The 21863-nt window shown below is 42.8% G+C and overlaps 2 protein-coding genes across 5 annotated transcripts in view; both read right to left on the bottom strand.

The window, feature by feature from the left end:
- Positions 1 to 4481: 4481 nt before the first annotated feature.
- Positions 4482 to 9073, bottom strand: LOC139577900 (uncharacterized). 2 transcript variants are annotated; one of them, XM_071405030.1, is made up of 4 exons: positions 8878 to 9073; positions 7458 to 7526; positions 5352 to 5407; positions 4482 to 5203 (listed from the first exon to the last, which is right to left on the bottom strand). In XM_071405030.1, the coding sequence occupies exons 2-4, from the start codon at positions 7498 to 7500 to the stop codon at positions 4586 to 4588; spliced, it is 717 nt and encodes a 238-aa protein (XP_071261131.1). In that variant the 5' UTR covers positions 7501 to 7526; positions 8878 to 9073; the 3' UTR covers positions 4482 to 4585. The 2 variants fall into 2 exon arrangements, with proteins under 2 accessions (XP_071261131.1, XP_071261130.1); XM_071405029.1 differs by lacking the exon at positions 8878 to 9073 and having other exon boundaries at positions 7458 to 7766.
- Positions 9074 to 17474: 8401 nt separating this feature from the next.
- melk (maternal embryonic leucine zipper kinase) overlaps positions 17475 to 21863 on the bottom strand; it is a 130519-nt gene continuing 126130 nt past the window's right edge. For all 3 annotated transcript variants that reach the window (XM_071408368.1, XM_071408369.1, XM_071408370.1), the window contains 2 exons: positions 21480 to 21567; positions 17475 to 19569 (listed from right to left, as the gene is read on the bottom strand). In XM_071408368.1, the coding sequence (XP_071264469.1) occupies positions 19480 to 19569; positions 21480 to 21567 (178 nt within the window). In that variant the 3' untranslated portion in view covers positions 17475 to 19479. The remainder of the gene's footprint in view (positions 19570 to 21479; positions 21568 to 21863) is intronic.

Below are 21863 nucleotides of genomic sequence, written 5' to 3'. Positions count from 1 at the left end.
TTTGACCTGATCCTTAATGAGTCCTGACCTGATCCTTAATGAGTTCTGGTGTCTCCACCATTTAACATGATCCTTAATGAGTCCTGGTGTCAACACCATTTAACCTGATCCTTAATGAGTCCTGGTGTCAACACCATTTAACCTGATCCTTAATGAGGCCTGGTGTCAACACCATTTGACCTGATCCTTAATGAGTCCTGGTGTCTCCACCATTTGACCTGATCCTTAATGAGTCCTGACCTGATCCTTAATGAGTCCTGGTGTCTCCACCATTTAACCTGATCCTTAATGAGTCCTGGTGTCTCCACCATTTGACCTGATCCTTAATGAGTCCTGGTGTCTCCACCATTTAACCTGATCCTTAATGAGTTCTGGTGTCTCCACCATTTGACCTGATCCTTAATGAGTCCTGGTGTCTCCACCATTTAACCTGATCCTTAATGAGTTCTGGTGTCTCCACCATTTGACCTGATCCTTAATGAGTCCTGGTGCCTCCACCATTTTACCTGATCCTTAATGAGTCCTGGTGTCTCCACCATTTAACCTGATCCTTAATGAGTCCTGACCTGATCCTTAATGAGTCCTGGTGTCTCCACCATTTAACCTGATCCTTAATGAGTCCTGGTGTCCCCACCATTTGACCTGATCCTTAATGAGTCCTGGTGTCTCCACCATTTAACCTGATCCTTAATGAGTCCTGGTGTCTCCACCATTTGACCTGATCCTTAATGAGTCCTGGTGTCAACACCATTTAACCTGATCCTTAATGAGTCCTGACCTGATCCTTAATGAGTCCTGGTGTCAACACCATTTAACCTGATCCTTAATGAGTCCTGACCTGATCCTTAATGAGTTCTGGTGTCTCCACCATTTAACCTGATCCTTAATGAGTCCTGGTGTCTCCACCATTTAACCTGATCCTTAATGAGTCCTGGTGTCGCCACCATTTAACCTGATCCTTAATGAGTAATTTAACCATGACTCAACCACACCATTTGACCATAATCAGTGGTGTAAAGTCCTTCAGCATAAATAAAGTACTTGAGTAGTTTTTTGGGGGTATCTTTACTTTACTATTTATATTCTTGACGACTTTTACTTCACTACTTTCCTAAAGAAAATAATGTACTTTTTACTCCATACAGTTTTCCCTGACAACCAAAACAACTCGTTATATTTTGAATGGTTCGCAGGACAGGAAAATGGTCCAATTCACACACTTATCTGGTTTCCTTAATATAAAGGAATTAGAAATGATTTATACTTTTATTTTTGATACTTAAGTATCTTTAAAACCAAATACTTTTACTCAAGTTTACTGGATGACTTTCAACTTTAGTCATTTTCTATTAAGGCATCTTTACTTTATGACAATAGAGTACTTTTCCCACCACTGACCATAATGACAAAGCAAAAACAGGTTTAGAAATTTTTGCAAATGTATCAAATAAACAAAAATGAAATAACACATTTACATAAGTATTCAGACCCTTCACTCAGTACTTTGTTGAAGCACCTTTGGCAGTGATTACAGCCTCTAGTCTTCTTGGGTAATGAGCTACAAGCTTGGCACACCTGTATTTGGGGAGTTTCTCCCATTCTTCTCTGCAGATCCTCTCAAGCTCTGTCAGGTTGGATGGGGAGTGATGCTGCACAGCTATTTTCAGGTCTCTCCAGAGATGTTCGATCGGGTTCAAGTTCGGGCTCTGGCTGGGCCACTCAAGGACATTGAGACTTGTCCTGAAGCCACTCCTGTATTGTCTTGGCTGTGTGCTTAGGGTCATTGTCCTGTTGGAAGGTGAACCTTCGCCCCAGTCTGAGGTCCTGAGCGCTCTGGAGCAGGTTTTCATCAAGGACCTCTGTACTTTGCTCCATTCATCTTTCCCTCAATCCTGACTAGTCTCCCAGTCCCTGAAAAATATCCCCACAGCATGATGCTGCCACCACCATGCTTCACCATAGGGATGGAGCCAGGTTTCCTCCTGACGTGACGCTTGGCATTCAGGCCAAATAGTTCAATCTGGATTTTATCAGACCAGAGAATCTTATTTCTCATGGTCTGAGAGTCCTTTAGGTGCCTTTTGGCAAAACTCCAAGAGGGCTGTCGTGTACCTTTTACTGACGAGTGGTTTCCATCTTGTGAGAGAAAAATAACAAGATTGTTTTACTACTGGTTTATGCATCAAATAGCTTTGACGAATACTCTGATCAGAGTCCATGGGACTGAGTTGGGCCTCCGGAGCTGACAATTGATTCATGATGATGGTGATAAAAAAACCTACAGCTGGCGTTCCATAGATACGATGTGATGCGGTTGACCCGAGATAGAGATAGCCTGGAAGAGTAGAACGATCCCTTATTGTCTCTAATTCATCCTGATATCTGGGGAAACTGAGCCGGGGCGTCTGGGAAACTGAGCCGGGGCGTCTGGGAAACTGTGCCGGGGCGTCTGGGAAACTGAGCCGGGGCGTCTGGGAAACTGAGCCGGGGCGTCTGGGAAACTGAGCCGGGGCGTCTGGGAAACTGAGCCGGGGCGTCTGGGAAACTGAACCGGGGCGTCTGGGAAACTGAGCCGGGGCGTCTGGGAAACTGAGCCGGGGCGTCTGGGAAACTAAGTCGGGGCGTCTGGGAAACTAAGTCGGGGCGTCTGGGAAACTGAGCCGGGCGTCTGGGAAACTAAGTCGGGGCGTCTGGGAAACTGAGCCGGGGCGTCTGGGAAACTGAGCCGGGGCGTCTGGGAAACTAAGCCGGGCGTCTGGGAAACTAAGCCGGGGCGTCTGGGAAACTAAGCCGGGGCGTCTGGGAAACTGAGCCGGGGCGTCTGGGAAACTGAGCCGGGGCGTCTGGGAAACTGAGCCGGGCGTCTGGGAAACTAAGCCGGGCGTCTGGGAAACTAAGCCGGGCGTCTGGGAAACTAAGCCGGGCGTCTGGGAAACTAAGCCGGGGCATCTGGGAAACTAAGCCGGGGCGTCTGGGAAACTAAGTCGGGTTTAAACAACACCGGGTGCAGATGAACCCAGGAGGGCTTGTGGTATCTCTTTCTACAGAGGAGTAAGAACAGAGATAATATCTCTCTACAGAGTAAGAACAGAGATAATTGGATGGGGGTGAAGAATGAGGAGAGAATAGTCTAAGTAGCCTGTGTCTTCCAGTATTTTGGGGTCTCAGTCAGCTCACATCAATCAAACATCTCAGTTTCTCTCCTCCAGGTGTAAACGTCACAATCCTAAACCATAGTTTAAAACACATTCACTCTACTAAATGAGGGAGACTCAAGTTGACCAAACAGGATAAAGGAAGGGATATGAGGGAGGACTCAAGTTGACCAAACAGGATAAAGGAAGGGATATGAGGGAGGACTCAAGTTGACCAAACAGGATAAAGGAAGGGATATGAGGGAGGACTCAAGTTGACCAAACAGGATAAAGGAAGGGATATGAGGGAGACTCAAGTTGACCAAACAGACTAAAGGAAGGGATATGAGGAGGGACTCAAGTTGACCAAACAGGATAAAGGAAGTGATATGAGGGAGACTCAAGTTGACCAAACAGACTAAAGGAAGGGATATGAGGAGGGACTCAAGTTGACCAAACAGGATAAAGGAAGGGATATGAGGGAGACTCAAGTTGACCAAACAGGATGAAGGATAAAGGAAGTGATATGAGGGAGACTCAAGTTGACCAAACAGACTAAAGGAAGGGATATGAGGAGGGACTCAAGTTGACCAAACAGGATAAAGGAAGTGATATGAGGGAGACTCAAGTTGACCAAACAGACTAAAGGAAGGGATATGAGGAGGGACTCAAGTTGACCAAACAGGATAAAGGAAGGGATATGAGGGGGACTCAAGTTGACCAAACAGGATAAAGGAAGGGATATGAGGGAGGACTCAAGTTGACCAAACAGGATAAAGGAAGGGATATGATGGGGACTCAAGTTGACCAAACAGGATAAAGGAAGGGATATGAGGGGGGACTCAAGTTGACCAAACAGGATGAAGGATAAAGGAAGGGATATGAGGGAGACTCAAGTTGACCAAACAGGATGAAGGATAAAGGAAGGGATATGAGGGAGACTCAAGTTGACCAAACAGACTAAAGGAAGGGATATGAGGGAGACTCAAGTTGACCAAACAGGATAAAGGAAGGGATATGAGGGAGACTCAAGTTGACCAAACAGGATAAAGGAAGGGATATGAGGGAGACTCAAGTTGACCAAACAGGATGAAGGATAAAGGAAGGGATATGAGGGAGACTCAAGTTGACCAAACAGGATAAAGGAAGGGATATGAGGGAGACTCAAGTTGACCAAACAGGATAAAGGATAAAGGAAGGGATATGAGGGAGACTCAAGTTGACCAAACAGGATAAAGGAAGGGATATGAGGGAGACTCAAGTTAACCAAACAGGATAAAGGAAGGGATATGAGGGAGACTCAAGTTAACCAAACAGGATAAAGGAAGGGATATGCCAACACAATCATGAAGCAGGGAAGGGAATTTATTCTTTAACAAATACAACAAATAAAAACACTGATCAACTGTATTTCAGACTCAACACGATGCCCTCAGCCTTCCTGTGAAGCCTTACGACCCAACACTGATCCCAGATCTGTCCGAGTCTTGGAGCTGCAGTTTCAGTTGGTCGTAGAAGGTTTGGTCATTAACCGTGGTACCAGTGGCCATTTTGGGTCCATTCACATCAGCCATTTTGGGTCCATTCACATCAGCCATTTTGGGTCCATTCACATCAGCCATTTTGGGTCCATTCACATCAGCCATTTTGGGTCCATTCACATCAGCTATTTTGGGTCCATTCACATTAGCCATTTTGGGTCCATTCACATCAGCCATTTTGGGTCCATTCACATCAGCCATTTTGTGTGGAGTCATGATGGCGAGCACTGCCAGAGCACAGAGCACCAACACAAGGTGAACCATGTAGATAACTACACGGAGACAGGACACTAGCACAGCCAGAGACAAGGTGACGATACAGCAGGGCCCGGCCAGCAGGAGCAGGACCGTGTAATACAGGGAGGAGAGGATGAGGGCCAGAGAGGAGAAGAGGAGTTTAACCATTACAGAGACCAGCCAGGAGTAGACCGAGAGAGGGGAGAAGAGGAGTTGAACCATCCCAGAGACCAGCCAGGAGTAGACAGAGAGAGGGGAGAAGAGGAGCCTGGAAATCGACAGAGGAAGAGCCTGGAAATGGAACAGAACGATACGTTACTTCTCTTCCCCAGTCATGAATATTTCACCCATCTACAAAAATGGTCCCCATCTTCAACATGCACAAAACACGATCGGCAGGCATCATGGTTTCCCCCCCCCCAGTACATTATAGACTGACCTGATCACAAACACTTCCTTGTTGGTTGACGTCAGACCTGTGGGCATTCTGAAGCCCTGAGGGAGGTGAAAGGTGAAAGGTTAACATTGACACAACAGAGGGTAGTGGGGACATGTTCATTAGTGCACAACGTGTGGAAGCATCCGTTGTTGAGGCCCCAGCTAACAATTGTTGGTAGAAAGAACCCGTTTGTGATGTCAACCGGAACGTTCCCTTGATGTTAGAGCGTCTAGTCCCCCCCCCCCCCCCCCCGCCCAAACATCTGCGGTGGCCGTACGGTATTTACGGCTGTGCATCCTTCCGCATTAGTCAAAGCGTTTATACTTCTTGAGCGTCGAGGAGCGGTCGTACAAATCCAACAAACTGGTCTGCACAGCACCACTTGTAGTGATCGCCTTCCAGCTAATTACGAGTAACTAGCTAGACGAAAATACCTTACTTTCTCTATATATAACCTTTATTTAAAATAGGCAAGTCAGTACTTGAGATGTTGGGAGTCCTTTTCCCGGTGCTTGACATAGGAGCTTCTCATTTGCCCCCTCAGCAAAATTAGCCTACATTTTAGCCTATTGTTTGTGTATTTCACACTATGTTGAGGTAAAAAAAAAAAAATGAGAATAATGCCTGTATGGGTGTCAACCCCCAATACAAGTTCTTCGTCATCAATCAACTGCATTACAGTTAAAAAACGACTGACTACCACCACCGATTACTGTATGCTAGCTATGCTACCAGCTTATATGGACAGGAGTTAGCATTTAGCAGTCACTTCTTCTAAACCTGGGAGAGAGAAAAAAAAAAATGGGACAACTTCTACAAACTATTTATCGTAAAAGTTAGGAGAATATTCCCTTAAAAAGCTGGAATCCTTCATTAAATGAAACTGCCAAGTCCGTTTGTGATATTTTACAACGACAAAGACGTTAACTGCAAACTACCCCCCTCCCCCTCTGACATCATCGCAGGCATGACAGAAAAGCCCATTATATACACCGCACACTATGATCATTCTCCTCTGCTCAGCTACAACAATAACGAAAACAACCGGCGCCATTTCCCCCTAACGCCGATTCCATCATTAATGTCAAACAGAACTCACCCAGAACGTGGTTACCATGGGAATGTTGCCAGAATGTTCCGGTGTCCAGTTTTTCTGAGGGTTAACATTCCCATGGTAACCACGTTCTGGGTATGTTAACCCTCAGAAAAACTGGACACCGGAACATTCTTGCAACATTCCCATGGTAACCACGTTCTGGGTGAGTTCTGTTTGACATTAAGGGAATGGGACTGTATCTTGGAAAAAGTTTTCGCACATCACTGGAACATTCCTATGTAAACATGCCCTAATGAGACGTAAGGGAACCATCTCTAAAGGTGTGGGAACATTTGTTGTTAGCTGGGGGCATCGTATTTTTTGGGGACCAGATTCCTATGGGTCCTGTTGTTTTATTCAGATGTACAAGGGATGAGGAACCATCTCTAAAGGTGTGGGAACATTTGTTGTTAGCTGGGGGCATCGTATTTTTTGGGGACCAGATTCCTATGGGTCCTGTTGTTTTATTCAGATGTACAAGGGATGAGGAACCATCTCTAAAGGTGTGGGAACATTTGTTGTTAGCTGGGGGCATCGTATTTTTGACCAGAGTCCTATGGGACCGGTTGTTTTACTCACAGACAAACAGCAGGACGAGGAACCATCTCTAAAGATGTGGGAACATTTGTTGTTAGCTGGGGGCATCGTATTTTTGACCAGAGTCCTATGGGACCTGTTTTACTCACAGACAAACAGCAGGACGAGGAACCATCTCTAAAGGTGTGGGAACGTTAGTTGTTAGCTGGGGGCATCATATTTTTGACCAGAGTCCTATGGGACTGGTTGTTTTACTCACAGACAAACAGCAGGACGAGGAACCATCTCTAAAGGTGTGGGAACGTTAGTTGTTAGCTGGGGGCATCATATTTTTGACCAGAGTCCTATGGGACCGGTTTTACTCACAGACAAACAGCAGGACGAGGAACCATCTCTAAAGGTGTGGGAACGTTAGTTGTTAGCTGGGGGCATCATATTTTTGACCAGAGTCCTATGGGACCTGTTTTACTCACAGACAAACAGCAGGACGAGAGCCACGACCAGTACAATCTTCATCTTGTTTCATATTCCCTCTCCAACCTCTGGAAGAAAATAGATTTTTAATTTCATTTTATGTTTTTGTTTATATCTGTTCTGTACTCTCCATGTATTTTAATGTGTAACAGCTAACGGAGATCCTAAGAAACTAAACACACACACAAGAGGTTCAACCACCCGCTTAGTTTATGTTGTCTTGGACTTAAACGTGGTGGTTACTTTGCAAATACACCAGGCCTGGGCACTTTTGTCCCAGCAAACACACCTGACTCCAATAATCACCTAATCCTGATCTTCAGTTTAGAATGCAATGTGATTAATCAGCTGTGTTTGCTGGGGATGTGAGAGGGGAAGTGTGACACCAATCAGGTGAATAGCTGCCCAGACCTGCCCTACATCATAGGAGGAAGTGAATAGCTGCCCAGGCCTGCCCTATATCATAGGAGGAAGTGAATAGCTGCCCAGGCCTGCCCTACATCATAGGAGGAAGTGAATAGCTGCCCTACATCATAGGAGGAGGTGAATAGCTGCCCTACATCATAGGAGGAGGTGAATAGTTGCACTACATCATAGGAGGAGGTGAATAGCTGCCCTACATCATAGGAGGAGGTGAATAGCTGCCCTACATCATAGGAGGAGGTGAATAGCTGCCCTACATCATAGGAGGAGGTGAATAGCTGCCCTACATCATAGGAGGAGGTGAATAGCTGCCCTACATCATAGGAGGAGGTGAATAGCTGCCCAGGCCTGCGTTACATCATAGGAGGAGGTGAATAGCTGCCCTACATCATAGGAGGAGGTGAATAGTTGCCCTACATCATAGGAGGAGGTGAATAGCTGCCCTACATCATAGGAGGAGGTGAATAGCTGCCCTACATCATAGGAGGAGGTGAATAGCTGCCCTACATCATAGGAGGAGGTGAATAGCTGCCCTACATCATAGGAGGAGGTGAATAGCTGCCCTACATCATAGGAGGAGGTGAATAGCTGCCCAGGCCTGCGTTACATCATAGGAGGAGGTGAATAGCTGCCCTACATCATAGGAGGAGGTGAATAGTTGCCCTACATCATAGGAGGAGGTGAATAGCTGCCCTACATCATAGGAGGAGGTGAATAGCTGCCCTACATCATAGGAGGAGGTGAATAGCTGCCCTACATCATAGGAGGAGGTGAATAGCTGCCCTACATCATAGGAGGAGGTGAATAGTTGCCCTACATCATAGGAGGAGGTGAATAGCTGCCCTACATCATAGGAGGAGGTGAATAGCTGCCCTACATCATAGGAGGAGGTGAATAGCTGCCCTACATCATAGGAGGAGGTGAATAGCTGCCCTACATCATAGGAGGAGGTGAATAGCTGCCCTACATCATAGGAGGAAGTGAATAGCTGCTCACCGGTTGTCCAATGGAGGGTCTGAATGAAGAGGCCACGTGTTTTCATTAGATTAAACTGTAGCTGTCAAATACACAGGCTTTTCCCATCAGTTGACTATTCAAGTCTGTCCTCCTCTCTTCTCCTATGAAAAACTGACTGACCAGGTGAAAGCTATGCAGCCTAATGAGCATCTTTCAACATACTGGTTTCACCTGTAAAGAGCCTGGATTGGTTGATTGGTCTTCTTTGTTGGATGGGCAAGACATGTGACTGAGTCCTAACGCCACATAGAGGTGGATAGAGGGCTACAGGCTGGACAGGCGAGTAGAGAGAAAGACCAGCCCATAGAGGTGGATAGAGGGCTACAGGCTGGACAGAAGAGTAGAGAGAAAGACCAGCCCATAGAGGTGGATAGAGGGCTACAGGCTGGACAGAAGAGTAGAGAGAAAGACCAGCCCATAGAGGTGGATAGAGGGCTACAGGCTGGACAGGAGAGTATAGAGAAAGACAAGCCCATAGAGGTGGATAGAGGGCTACAGGCTGGACAGGAGAGTAGAGAGAAAGACCAGCCCATAGAGGTGGATAGAGGGCCACAGGCTGGACAGGAGAGTAGAGAGAAAGACCAGCCCATAGAGGTGGATAGAGGGCTACAGACTGGACAGGAGAGTATAGAGAAAGACAAGCCCATAGAGGTGGATAGAGGGTTACAGGCTGGACAGGAGAGTATAGAGAAGACCAGCCCATAGAGGTGGATAGAGGGACACAGGCTGGACAGGAGAGTAGAGAGAAAGACCAGCCCATAGAGGTGGATAGAGGGCTACAGGCTGAACAGGGGAGTATAGAGAAAACCAGCCCATAGAGGTGGATAGTAGGCTACAGGCTGGACAGGAGAGTATAGAGAAAGACCAGCCCATAGAGGTGGATAGAAGGCTACATGCTGGACAGGAGAGTAGAGAGAAAGACCAGCCCATAGAGGTGGATAGAGGGCTACAGGCTGAACAGGGGAGTAGAGAGAAAGACCAGCCCATAGAGGTGGATAGAGGGCTACAGGCTGGACAGGAGAGTATAAAGAAAGACCAGCCCATAGAGGTGGATAGGGGGCTACAGGCTGGACAGGGGAGTGTAGAGAAAACCAGCCCATAGAGGTGGATAGAGGGCTACAGGCTGGACAGGAGAGTATAGAGAAAGACCAGCCCATAGAGGTGGATAGAGGGCTACATGCTGGACAGGAGAGTAGAGAGAAAGACCAGCCCATAGAGGTGGATAGAGGGCTACAGGCTGAACAGGAGAGTATAGACAAAGACCAGCCCATAGAGGTGGATAGAGGGCCACAGGCTGGACAGGAGAGTATAGAGAAAGACCAGCCCATAGAGGTGGATAGAGGGCCACAGGCTGGACAGGAGAGTATAGAGAAAGACCAGCCCATAGAGGTGGATAGAGGGCTACAGGCTGGACAGGAGAGTATAGAGAAAGACCAGCCCATAGAGGTGGATAGAGGGCCACAGGCTGGACAGGAGAGTATAGAGAAAGACCAGCCCATAGAGGTGGATAGAGGGCCACAGGCTGGACAGGAGAGTATAGAGAAAGACCAGCCCATAGAGGTGAATAGAGGGCCACAGGCTGGACAGGAGAGTAGTGAGAAAGACCAGCCCATAGAGGTGGATAGAGGACCCTTCTTTGCAGCTGTGCCATAATGTCTTCTGTGACAGCAGGTATGTATATGCTCTGCCCTTCTCCCCGATGTGTGACCCCATAGATTTCACTGCCTGGATAGAAGAGTAATGGACTGGTGTCAGGAACATCGTGGAATCAGAATTAGGCTCATTGTGTAAAGAGAAACAGAGAGAGAGAGAGAGAGAGAGAGAGAGAGAGAGAGAGAGAGAGAGAGAGAGAGAGAGAGAGAGAGAGAGAGAGAGAGAGAGAGGGGGTGAGAGAGAGAGAGAGAGAGGGTGAGAGAGGGTGAGAGAGAGAGAGAGAGAGAGAGAGAGAGAGAGAGAGAGAGAGAGAGAGAAAGAGAGAGAGAGAGAGACAGGAGAGAGAGAGAGAAAGAGAGACAGAGAGGGACAGAGAGAGAGAGAGAGAGAGAGAGAGACAGAGAGGGACAGAGAGAGAGAGAGAGAGAGAGAGAGGGTGAGAGAGAGAGAGAGAGAGAAAGAGAGAGAGACAGGAGAGAGAGAGAGAGAGAGAGAGAGAGAGAGAGAGAGAGACAGAGAGAGAGAGAGAGAGACAGGAGAGAGAGAGAGAGAGAGAGAGACAGGAGAGAGAGAGAGAGACAGAGAGAGACAGAGAGAGAGAGAGAGAGACAGGAGAGAGAGAGAGAGAGAGACAGGAGAGAGAGAGAGAGAGACAGAGAGAGACAGGAGAGAGAGAGAGAGAGAGAGACAGAGAGGGACAGAGAGGGACAGAGAGAGAGAGAGAGACAGGAGAGAGAGAGAGAGAGAGACAGGAGAAAGAGAGAGAGAGACAGAGAGAGACAGGAGAGAGAGAGAGAGAGAGACAGAGAGGGACAGAGAGAGAGAGACAGGAGAGAGAGAGAGAGAGACAGGAGAGAGAGAGAGAGAGACAGGAGAGAGAGAGAGACAGAGAGAGAGAGAGAAGCGGAGAATCATCTCTTATGTTTAGGCAGGTGACAGGTAGCGTCTGTTCCTGCTGGTGCCCCCTGCCCCTGGAGCGTGCACACACACACACACACACACACACACACACACACACACACACACACACACACACACACACACACACACACACACACACACACACACACACACACACACACACACACACACACCTCTACCCCCCCAACCAGCAGTCACCAGTCACCACCCCACCCTAAATGACCATCTCACCCTTCCATTAAGGTTCTCACCCCCCTCCCCCCTCCTCACCCCCTGTTGTGAGACCAAGGAGATCCCAGTACTAACAACTGAGATGTGTTCATTAGCGCACACCGTAGAAAAACATTTCACAACCGGGGGAAAAAATAACGTTTTGCAACAAAAACAAGAGTTTCTATTGGGACAAATTCAGGAAGTTCCCTCCGCTTTAGGTTCCCTCCCCTTTAGGTTCCCTCCCCTTTAGGTTCCCTCCCCTTTAGGTTCCCTCCCCTTTAGGTTCCCTCCCCTTTAGGTTCCCTCCCCTTTAGGTTCCTAGTGAATATATTACACTATAACCATCCTCATTATACAGCCTTTAGGTTCCTAGTGAATACCTTACACTATAACCATCCTCATTATACAGCCTTTAGGTTCCTAGTGTATACACCTCTGGTCTCCTTTATAGACTATAACCATCCTCATTATACAGCCTTTAGGTTCCTAGTGAATATATTACACTATAACCATCCTCATTATACAGCCTTTAGGTTCCTAGTGAATACCTTACACTATAGCCATCCTCATTATACAGCCTTTAGGTTCCTAGTGAATACCTTACACTATAGCCATCCTCATTATACAGCCTTTAGGTTCCTAGTGAATACATTACACTATAGACATCCTCATTATACAGCCTTTAGGTTCCTAGTGAATACATTACACTATAACCATCCTCATTATAGAGCCTTTAGGTTCCTAGTGAATACATTACACTATAACCATCCTCATTATAGAGCCTTTAGGGTCCTAGTGAATACACCTCTGGTCTCCTTTATAGACTATAACCATCCTCATTATAGAGCCTTTAGGGTCCTAGTGAATACACCTCTGGTCTCCTTTATAGACTATAACTATCCTCATTATACAGCCTTTAGGTTCCTAGTGAATACACCTCTGGTCTCCTGTATACACTATAGCCATCCTCATTATACAGCCTTTAGGTTCCTAGTGAATACACCTCTGGTCTCCTTTATAGACTATAACTATCCTCATTATACAGCCTTTGGGTTCCTAGTGAATACACCTCTGGTCTCCTTTATAGACTATAACTATCCTCATTATACAGCCTTTAGGTTCCTAGTGAATACACCTCTGGTCTCCTTTATAGACTATAGCCATCCTCATTATACAGCCTTTAGGTTCCTAGTGAATACACCTCTGGTCTCCTTTATAGACTATAACTATCCTCATTAAACAGCCTTTAGGTTCCTAGTGAATATATTACACTATAGCCATCCTCATTATACAGCCTTTAGGTTCCTAGTGAATATATTACACTATAGCCATCCTCATTATACAGCCTTTAGGTTCCTAGTTAATACATTACACTATAACCATCCTCATTATACAGCCTTTAGGTTCCTAGTTAATACATTACACTATAACCATCCTCATTATACAGCCTTTAGGTTCCTAGTGAATATATTACACTATAACCATCCTCATTATACAGCCTTTAGGTTCCTAGTGAATACCTTACACTATAGCCATCCTCATTATACAGCCTTTAGGTTCCTAGTGAATACCTTACACTATAGCCATCCTCATTATACAGCCTTTAGGTTCCTAGTGAATACATTACACTATAGCCATCCTCATTATACAGCCTTTAGGTTCCTAGTGAATACATTACACTATAACTATCCTCATTATAGAGCCTTTAGGTTCCTAGTGAATACATTACACTATAACCATCCTCATTATAGAGCCTTTAGGGTCCTAGTGAATACACCTCTGGTCTCCTTTATAGACTATAACTATCCTCATTATACAGCCTTTAGGTTCCTAGTGAATATATTACACTATAACCATCCTCATTATACAGCCTTTAGGTTCCTAGTGAATACATTACACTATAACCATCCTCATTATAAAGCCTTTAGGGTCCTAGTGAATACACCTCTGGTCTCCTTTATAGACTATAACCATCCTCATTATAGAGCCTTTAGGGTCCTAGTGAATACACCTCTGTTCTCCTTTATAGACTATAACTATCCTCATTATAGAGCCTTTAGGGTCCTAGTGAATACACCTCTGGTCTCCTTTATAGACTATAACTATCCTCATTAAACAGCCTTTAGGTTCCTAGTGAATACACCTCTGGTCTCCTTTATAGACTATAACCATCCTCATTATACAGCCTTTAGGTTCCTAGTGAATACACCTCTGGTCTCCTTTATAGACTATAACCATCCTCATTATACAGCCTTTAGGTTCCTAGTGAATACACCTCTGGTCTTCTTTATAGACTATAGCCATCCTCATTATACAGCCTTTAGGTTCCTAGTGAATACACCTCTGGTCTCCTTTATAGACTATAACTATCCTCATTATAAAGCCTTTAGGTTCCTAGTGAATACATTACACTATAGCCATCCTCATTATACAGCCTTTAGGTTCCTAGTGAATACACCTCTGGTCTCCTTTATAGACTATAACTATCCTCATTATACAGCCTTTAGGTTCCTAGTGAATACACCTCTGGTCTCCTTTATACACTATAACTATCCTCATTATAGAGCCTTTAGGTTCCTAGTGAATACACCTCTGGTCTCCTTTATACACTATAACTATCCTCATTATACAGCCTTTAGGTTCCTAGTGAATACACCTCTGGTCTCCTTTATAGATTATAACTATCCTCATTAAACAGCCTTTAGGTTCCTAGTGAATATATTACACTATAGCCATCCTCATTATACAGCCTTTAGGTTCCTAGTGAATATATTACACTATAGCCATCCTCATTATACAGCCTTTAGGTTCCTAGTGAATACCTTACACTATAACCATCCTCATTATACAGCCTTTAGGTTCCTAGTGAATACATTACACTATAGCCATCCTCATTATACAGCCTTTAGGTTCCTAGTGAATACATTACACTATAACCATCCTCATTATACAGCCTTTAGGTTCCTAGTGAATACATTACACTATAACCATCCTCATTATAGAGCCTTTAGGTTCCTAGTGAATACATTACACTATAACCATCCTCATTATACAGCCTTTAGGTTCCTAGTAAATACATTACACTATAGCCATCCTCATTATACAGCCTTTAGGTTCCTAGTGAATACATTACACTATAGCCATCCTCATTATACAGCCTTTAGGTTCCTAGTGAATACATTACACTATAACCATCCTCATTATACAGCATTTGGGTTCCTAGTGAATACATTACACTATAACCATCCTCATTATACAGGCTTTAGGTTCCTAGTGAATACATTACACTATAGCCATCCTCATTATACAGGCTTTAGGTTCCTAGTGAATACATTACACTATAACCATCCTCATTATACAGCCTTTAAGTTCCTAGTGAATACATTACACTATAACCATCCTCATTATACAGCCTTTAGGTTCCTAGTGAATACATTACACTATAACCATCCTCATTATAGAGATTTTAGGCTATAAAGATTATCATTAAGTTAATATTCATGATGTGTTATTTGTTTTTAACTGTTATTAAACCTGTATTTAACTTGTCAACATGAGCACAGTGAGCTCCATCTAGTGTAATATTTCTAGACAGTGAGTCCCATCTAGTGTAATATTTCTAGACAGTGAGTCCCATCTAGTGTAATATTTCTAGACAGTGAGTCCCATCTAGTTTAATATTTCTACACAGTGAGTCCCATCTAGTTTGATGTTTTACACAGCGAGTCCCATCTAGTTTGATATTTCTACACAGTAAGACCCATCTAGTGTAATATTTCCACACAGTGAGTCCCATCTAGTGTAATATTTCTACACAGTGAGTCCCATCTAGTTTAATATTTCTACACAGTGAGACCCATCTAGTTTGATGTTTTACACAGCGAGTCCCATCTAGTGTAATATTTCTACACAGTGAGTCCCATCTAGTGTAATATGTTTTACATAGTGAGTCCCATCTAGTGTAATATTTCTACACAGTGAGACCCATCTAGTGTAATATTTCTACACAGTGAGTCCCATCTAGTGTAATATGTTTTACATAGTGAGTCCCATCTAGTGTAATATTTCTACACAGTGAGTCCCATCTAGTGTAATATATTTCTACACAGCGAGTCCCATCTAGGGTAATATTTCTACACAGTGAGTCCCATCTAGTTTAATATATTTCTACACAGTGAGTCCCATCTAGTGTATTATATTTCTACACAGTGAGTCCCATCTAGTGTAATATTTCTACACAGTGAGTCCCATCTAGTGTAATATTTCTACACAGCGAGTCCCATCTAGTGTAATATTTCTACACAGCGAGTCCCATCTAGTTTAATATTTCTACACAGCGAGTCCCATCTAGTGTAATATATTTCTACACAGTGAGTCCCATCTAGTTTAATATTTCTACACAGTGAGACCCATCTAGTTTGATGTTTTACATAGTGAGTCCCATCTAGTGTAATATTTCTACACAGTGAGTCCCATCTAGTGTAATATTTCTACACAGTGAGACCCATCTAGGGTAATATTTCTACACAGTGGGTCCCATCTAGTGTAATATGTTTTACATAGTGAGTCCCATCTAGTGTAATATTTCTACACAGCGAGTCCCATCTAGTGTAATATTTCTACACAGCGAGTCCCATCTAGTGTAATATATTTCTACACAGTGAGTCCCATCTAGTTTGATGTTTTACACAGCGAGTCCCATCTAGTGTAATATTTCTACACAGTGAGTCCCATCTAGTGTAATATGTTTTACATAGTGAGTCCCATCTAGTGTAATATTTCTACACAGTGAGACCCATCTAGTGTAATATTTCTACACAGTGAGTCCCATCTAGTGTAATATGTTTTACATAGTGAGTCCCATCTAGTGTAATATTTCTACACAGTGAGTCCCATCTAGTGTAATATATTTCTACACAGCGAGTCCCATCTAGGGTAATATTTCTACACAGTGAGTCCCATCTAGTTTAATATATTTCTACACAGTGAGTCCCATCTAGTGTATTATATTTCTACACAGTGAGTCCCATCTAGTGTAATATTTCTACACAGTGAGTCCCATCTAGTGTAATATTTCTACACAGCGAGTCCCATCTAGTGTAATATTTCTACACAGCGAGTCCCATCTAGTTTAATATTTCTACACAGCGAGTCCCATCTAGTGTAATATATTTCTACACAGTGAGTCCCATCTAGTTTAATATTTCTACACAGTGAGACCCATCTAGTTTGATGTTTTACATAGTGAGTCCCATCTAGTGTAATATTTCTACACAGTGAGTCCCATCTAGTGTAATATTTCTACACAGTGAGACCCATCTAGGGTAATATTTCTACACAGTGGGTCCCATCTAGTGTAATATGTTTTACATAGTGAGTCCCATCTAGTGTAATATTTCTACACAGCGAGTCCCATCTAGTGTAATATTTCTACACAGCGAGTCCCATCTAGTGTAATATTTCTACACAGCGAGTCCCATCTAGTTTAATATTTCTACACAGCGAGTCCCATCTAGTATAATATTTCTACAGTGGTTCCCATCTAGTGTAATATATTTCTACACAGTGGTTCCCATCTAGTATAATATATTTCTACACAGTGGTTCCCATCTAGTATAATATTTCTACACAGTGGTTCCCATCTAGTATAATATTTCTACACAGTGAGTCCCATCTAGTATAATATTTCTACACAGTGAGTCCCATCTAGTGTAATATATTTCTACACAGTGAGTCCCATCTAGTGTAATATTTCTACAGTGGTTCTCTCTCCAGAAACAGTCAACATGAACACAAACTCCATTTATTTTGTTCCTTTACAATATTAACATAAATCTTACTGAAAACCAGGAAAACATACTATAGTTAAAACAACATTTCTCCTACAAAAGTAAAATACATGATAGAGAAACAAGTAAATTGGGAATCCTATTACTGGTATATTTACAAACAACGTTTTATTAATGCTTTCAGTAAACTGTTAATCTGTAAAGTATTAATTCTTTCAGTAAACTGTTATTCTGTAAAGTATTAATTCTTTCAGTAAACTGTTATTCTGTAAAGTATTAATTCTTTCAGTAAACTGCTATTCTGTAAAGTATTAATTCTTTCAGTAAACTGCTATTCTGTAAAGTATTAATTCTTTCAGTAAACTGCTATTCTGTAAAGTATTAATTCTTTCAGTAAACTGCTATTCTGTAAAGTATTAATTATTTCAGTAAACTGTTAATCTGCAAAGTATTAACGCTTTCAGTAAACTGTTAATCTGTAAAGTATTAACACTTTCAGTAAACTGTTATTCTGTAAAGTATTAACACTTTCAGCAAACTGTTATTCTGTAAAGTATTAATTCTTTCAGTAAACTGTTAATCTGTAAAGTATTAATGCTTTCAGTAAACTATTATTCTGTAAATTATTAACACTTTCAGTAAACTGTTAATCTGTAAAGTATTAATTCTTTCAGTAAACTGTTAATCTGTAAAGTATTAATGCTTTCAGTAAACTGTTATTCTGTAAAGTATTAATGCTTTCAGTAAACTGTTCATATGTAAAGTATTAATTCTTTCAGTAAACTGTTCATATGTAAAGTATTAATTCTTTCAGTAAACTGTTCATATGTAAAGTATTAATTCTTTCAGTAAACTGTTATTCTGTAAAGTATTAATTCTTTCAGTAAACTGTTATTCTGTAAAGTATTAATTCTTTCAGTACACTGTTATTCTGTAAAGTATTAATTCTTTCAGTAAACTGTTATTCTGTAAAGTATTAATTCTTTCAGTAAACTGTTATTCTGTAAAGTATTAATTCTTTCAGTAAACTGTTATTCTGTAAAGTATTAATTCTTTCAGTAACTGTTATTCTGTGAAGTTAAAAGGCTCTATGATACCGTAACACCGCAATAAAAATAAAACGTGACACACTTAAAGGGAAACATGTTTAAGGAGGAAAGGAATGTCACATGTGAAAGAGAGGAAGTTGACATTTTATAAAACGTGACACTGATCTCAGGTCAGTTTTCATGTAGATCCCCCTACTAGTTATAGTTATACTAGTTAAGGGTGAGGAAATGGAGACTGTTCCTAGATCTGACTAGTTATACTACACTAGTTAAGGGTGAGGAAATGGAGACTGGTCCTAGATCTGACTAGTTATACTATACTAGTTAAGGGTGAGGAAATGGAGACTGGTCCTAGATCTGACTAGTTATACTACACTAGTTAAGGGTGAGGAAATGGAGACTGGTCCTAGATCTGACTAGTTATACTACACTAGTTAAGGCTGAGGAAATGGACTGGTCCTAGATCTGACTAGTTATACTACACTAGTTAAGGGTGAGGAAATGGAGACTGGTCCTAGATCTGACTAGTTATACTACACTAGTTAAGGCTGAGGAAATGGAGACTGGTCCTAGATCTGACTAGTTATACTATACTAGTTAAGGGTGAGGAAATGGAGACTGGTCCTAGATCTGACTAGTTATACTATACTAGTTAAGGGTGAGGAAATGGAGACTGGTCCTAGATCTGACTAGTTATACTACACTAGTTAAGGGTGAGGAAATGGAGACTGGTCCTAGATCTGACTAGTTATACTATACTAGTTAAGGGTGAGGAAATGGACTGGTCCTAGATCTGACTAGTTATACTACACTAGTTAAGGGTGAGGAAATGGAGACTGGTCCTAGATCTGAAGTGAACCTGCAGACACTCTGCCCTACATGGAATTAGTTAAGACACCGGCTTTAGGTGCTGGACGTGGACAGGATGTGACATCCTGGACAGGAAGTAGTGACGTCTAGATGCTGGACGTAGAGAGGATGTCCTCCACCAGGTGTTTGTAGACCCAGGAGTCTCCCTTCAGCCTCTGTCTCCTCACACACACCACCTACAACACACAGCATCAATCATCCATCAATATCAATAATCAATAACGTGATCCCTGCTGGAAGTTAATTATCAATAACGTGATCCCTGCTGGAAGTTAATTATCAATAACGTGATCCCTGCTAAGTGTTAGTAATCAATAACGTGATCCCTGCTGGAAGTTAATTATCAATAACGTGATCCCTGCTGAGTGTTAGTAATCAATAACGTGATCCCTGCTGGAAGTTAGTAATCAATAACGTGATCCCTGCTGAGTGTTAGTAATCAATAACGTGATCCCTGCTGAGTGTTAGTAATCAATAACGTGATCCCTGCTGAGTGTTAGTAATCAATAACTTGATCCCTGCTGGGTGTTAGTAATCAATAACGTGATCCCTGCTGGAAGTTAATTATCAATAACGTGATCCCTGCTGGAAGTTAATTATCAATAACGTGATCCCTGCTGGTGTTAGTAATCAATAAAGTGATCCCTGCTGGAAGTTAGTTATCAATAACGTGATCCCTGCTGGAAGTTAGTTATCAATAACGTGATCCCTGCTGGAAGTTAGTTATCAATAACGTGATCCCTGCTGAGTGTTAGTTATCAATAACGTGATCCTTGCTGAGTGTTAGTTATCAATAACGTGATCCCTGCTGGAAGTTAGTTATCAATAACGTGATCCTTGCTGAGTGTTAGTAATCAATAACGTGATCCCTGCTGGAAGTTAATTATCAATAACATGATCCCTGCTGAGTGTTAGTAATCAATAACGTGATCCCTGCTGGAAGTTAGTTATCAATAACGTGATCCCTGCTGGAAGTTAGTTATCAATAACGTGATCCCTGCTGGAAGTTAGTTATCAATAACGTGATCCCTGCTGGAAGTTAGTTATCAATAACGTGATCCCTGCTGGAAGTTAGTTATCAATAACGTGATCCCTGCTGGAAGTTAGTTATCAATAACGTGATCCCTGCTGGAAGTTAGTTATCAATAACGTGATCCTTGCTGAGTGTTAGTAATCAATAACGTGATCCCTGCTGGAAGTTAATTATCAATAACATGATCCCTGCTGAGTGTTAGTAATCAATAACGTGATCCCTGCTGGAAGTTAGTTATCAATAACGTGATCCCTGCTGGAAGTTAGTTATCAATAACGTGATCCCTGCTGGAAGTTAGTTATCAATAACGTGATCCTTGCTGAGTGTTAGTAATCAATAACGTGATCCCTGCTGGAAGTTAATTATCAATAACATGATCCCTGCTGAGTGTTAGTAATCAATAACGTGATCCCTGCTGGAAGTTAGTTATCAATAACGTGATCCCTGCTGGAAGTTAGTTATCAATAACGTGATCCCTGCTGGAAGTTAGTTATCAATAACGTGATCCCTGCTGGAAGTTAGTTATCAATAACGTGATCCCTGCTGGAAGTTAGTTATCAATAACGTGATCCTTGCTGAGTGTTAGTAATCAATAACGTGATCCCTGCTGGAAGTTAATTATCAATAACGTGATCCCTGCTGAGTGTTAGTAATCAATAACGTGATCCCTGCTGGAAGTTAGTTATCAATAACGTGATCCCTGCTGGAAGTTAGTTATCAATAACGTGATCATTGCTGGAAGTTAGTTATCAATAACGTGATCCCTGCTGGAAGTTAGTTATCAATAACGTGATCCCTGCTGGAAGTTAGTTATCAATAACGTGATCCCTGCTGGAAGTTAGTTATCAATAACGTGATCCCTGCTGAGTGTTAGTAATCAATAACCTGATCCCTGCTGGTGTTAGTAATCAATAACGTGATCCCTGCATCTCCTCACTCCACCACCTACAACACACATCAATAATCAATAGGGCGGTCCACTGTGGCAGCAAGAGCCTGGTCAATAACCAACACTAACCATCAATAACCTGATCAGTAGAAATCAATATGTACCTCAGGTCTGTGCAGTAGACACACCTCCAGCTCAAAAGCCATGGTCACCTTCCCAAAGTCCCCCTGGGTACGACACTTCAGAGTATAGCTGGGGAGAGGAGAGTCTGTTTAACGGGAACATCCTACCGTCTGTATTCTGTTTAACGGGAACATTCTACCATCTGTATTCTGTTTAACGGGAACATTCTACTGTCTACATTCTGTATTCTGTTTAACGGGAACATCCTACCGTCTGTATTCTGTTTAACGGGAACATCCTACCGTCTGTATTCTGTTTAACGGGAACATCCTACCGTCTGTATTCTGTTTAACGGGAACATCCTACCGCCTGTATTCTGTTTAACGGGAACATTCTACCGTCTAGATTCCGTCTTGACGCTAGGG

This window comes from Salvelinus alpinus, chromosome 6, assembly GCF_045679555.1.
Source record: "Salvelinus alpinus chromosome 6, SLU_Salpinus.1, whole genome shotgun sequence".
Classification (NCBI taxonomy): Eukaryota; Metazoa; Chordata; class Actinopteri; order Salmoniformes; family Salmonidae; genus Salvelinus; species Salvelinus alpinus.
This window is presented reverse-complemented; position numbering and strand designations above follow the sequence as displayed.

Bases quoted from the DNA above. Each gene is read 5' to 3' on its own strand.
- LOC139577900 (XM_071405030.1), bottom strand. From the start codon at position 7,500: ATGAAGATTGTACTGGTCGTGGCTCTCGTCCTGCTGTTTGTCT. The intron at 5,408-7,457 runs GTGAGTAAAACA...CACCTCCCTCAG, and splicing joins TCTCGTCCTGCTGTTTGTCT to GGCTTCAGAATGCCCACAGG. The intron at 5,204-5,351 runs GTCAGTCTATAA...TTCCATTTCCAG, and splicing joins AAGGAAGTGTTTGTGATCAG to GCTCTTCCTCTGTCGATTTC.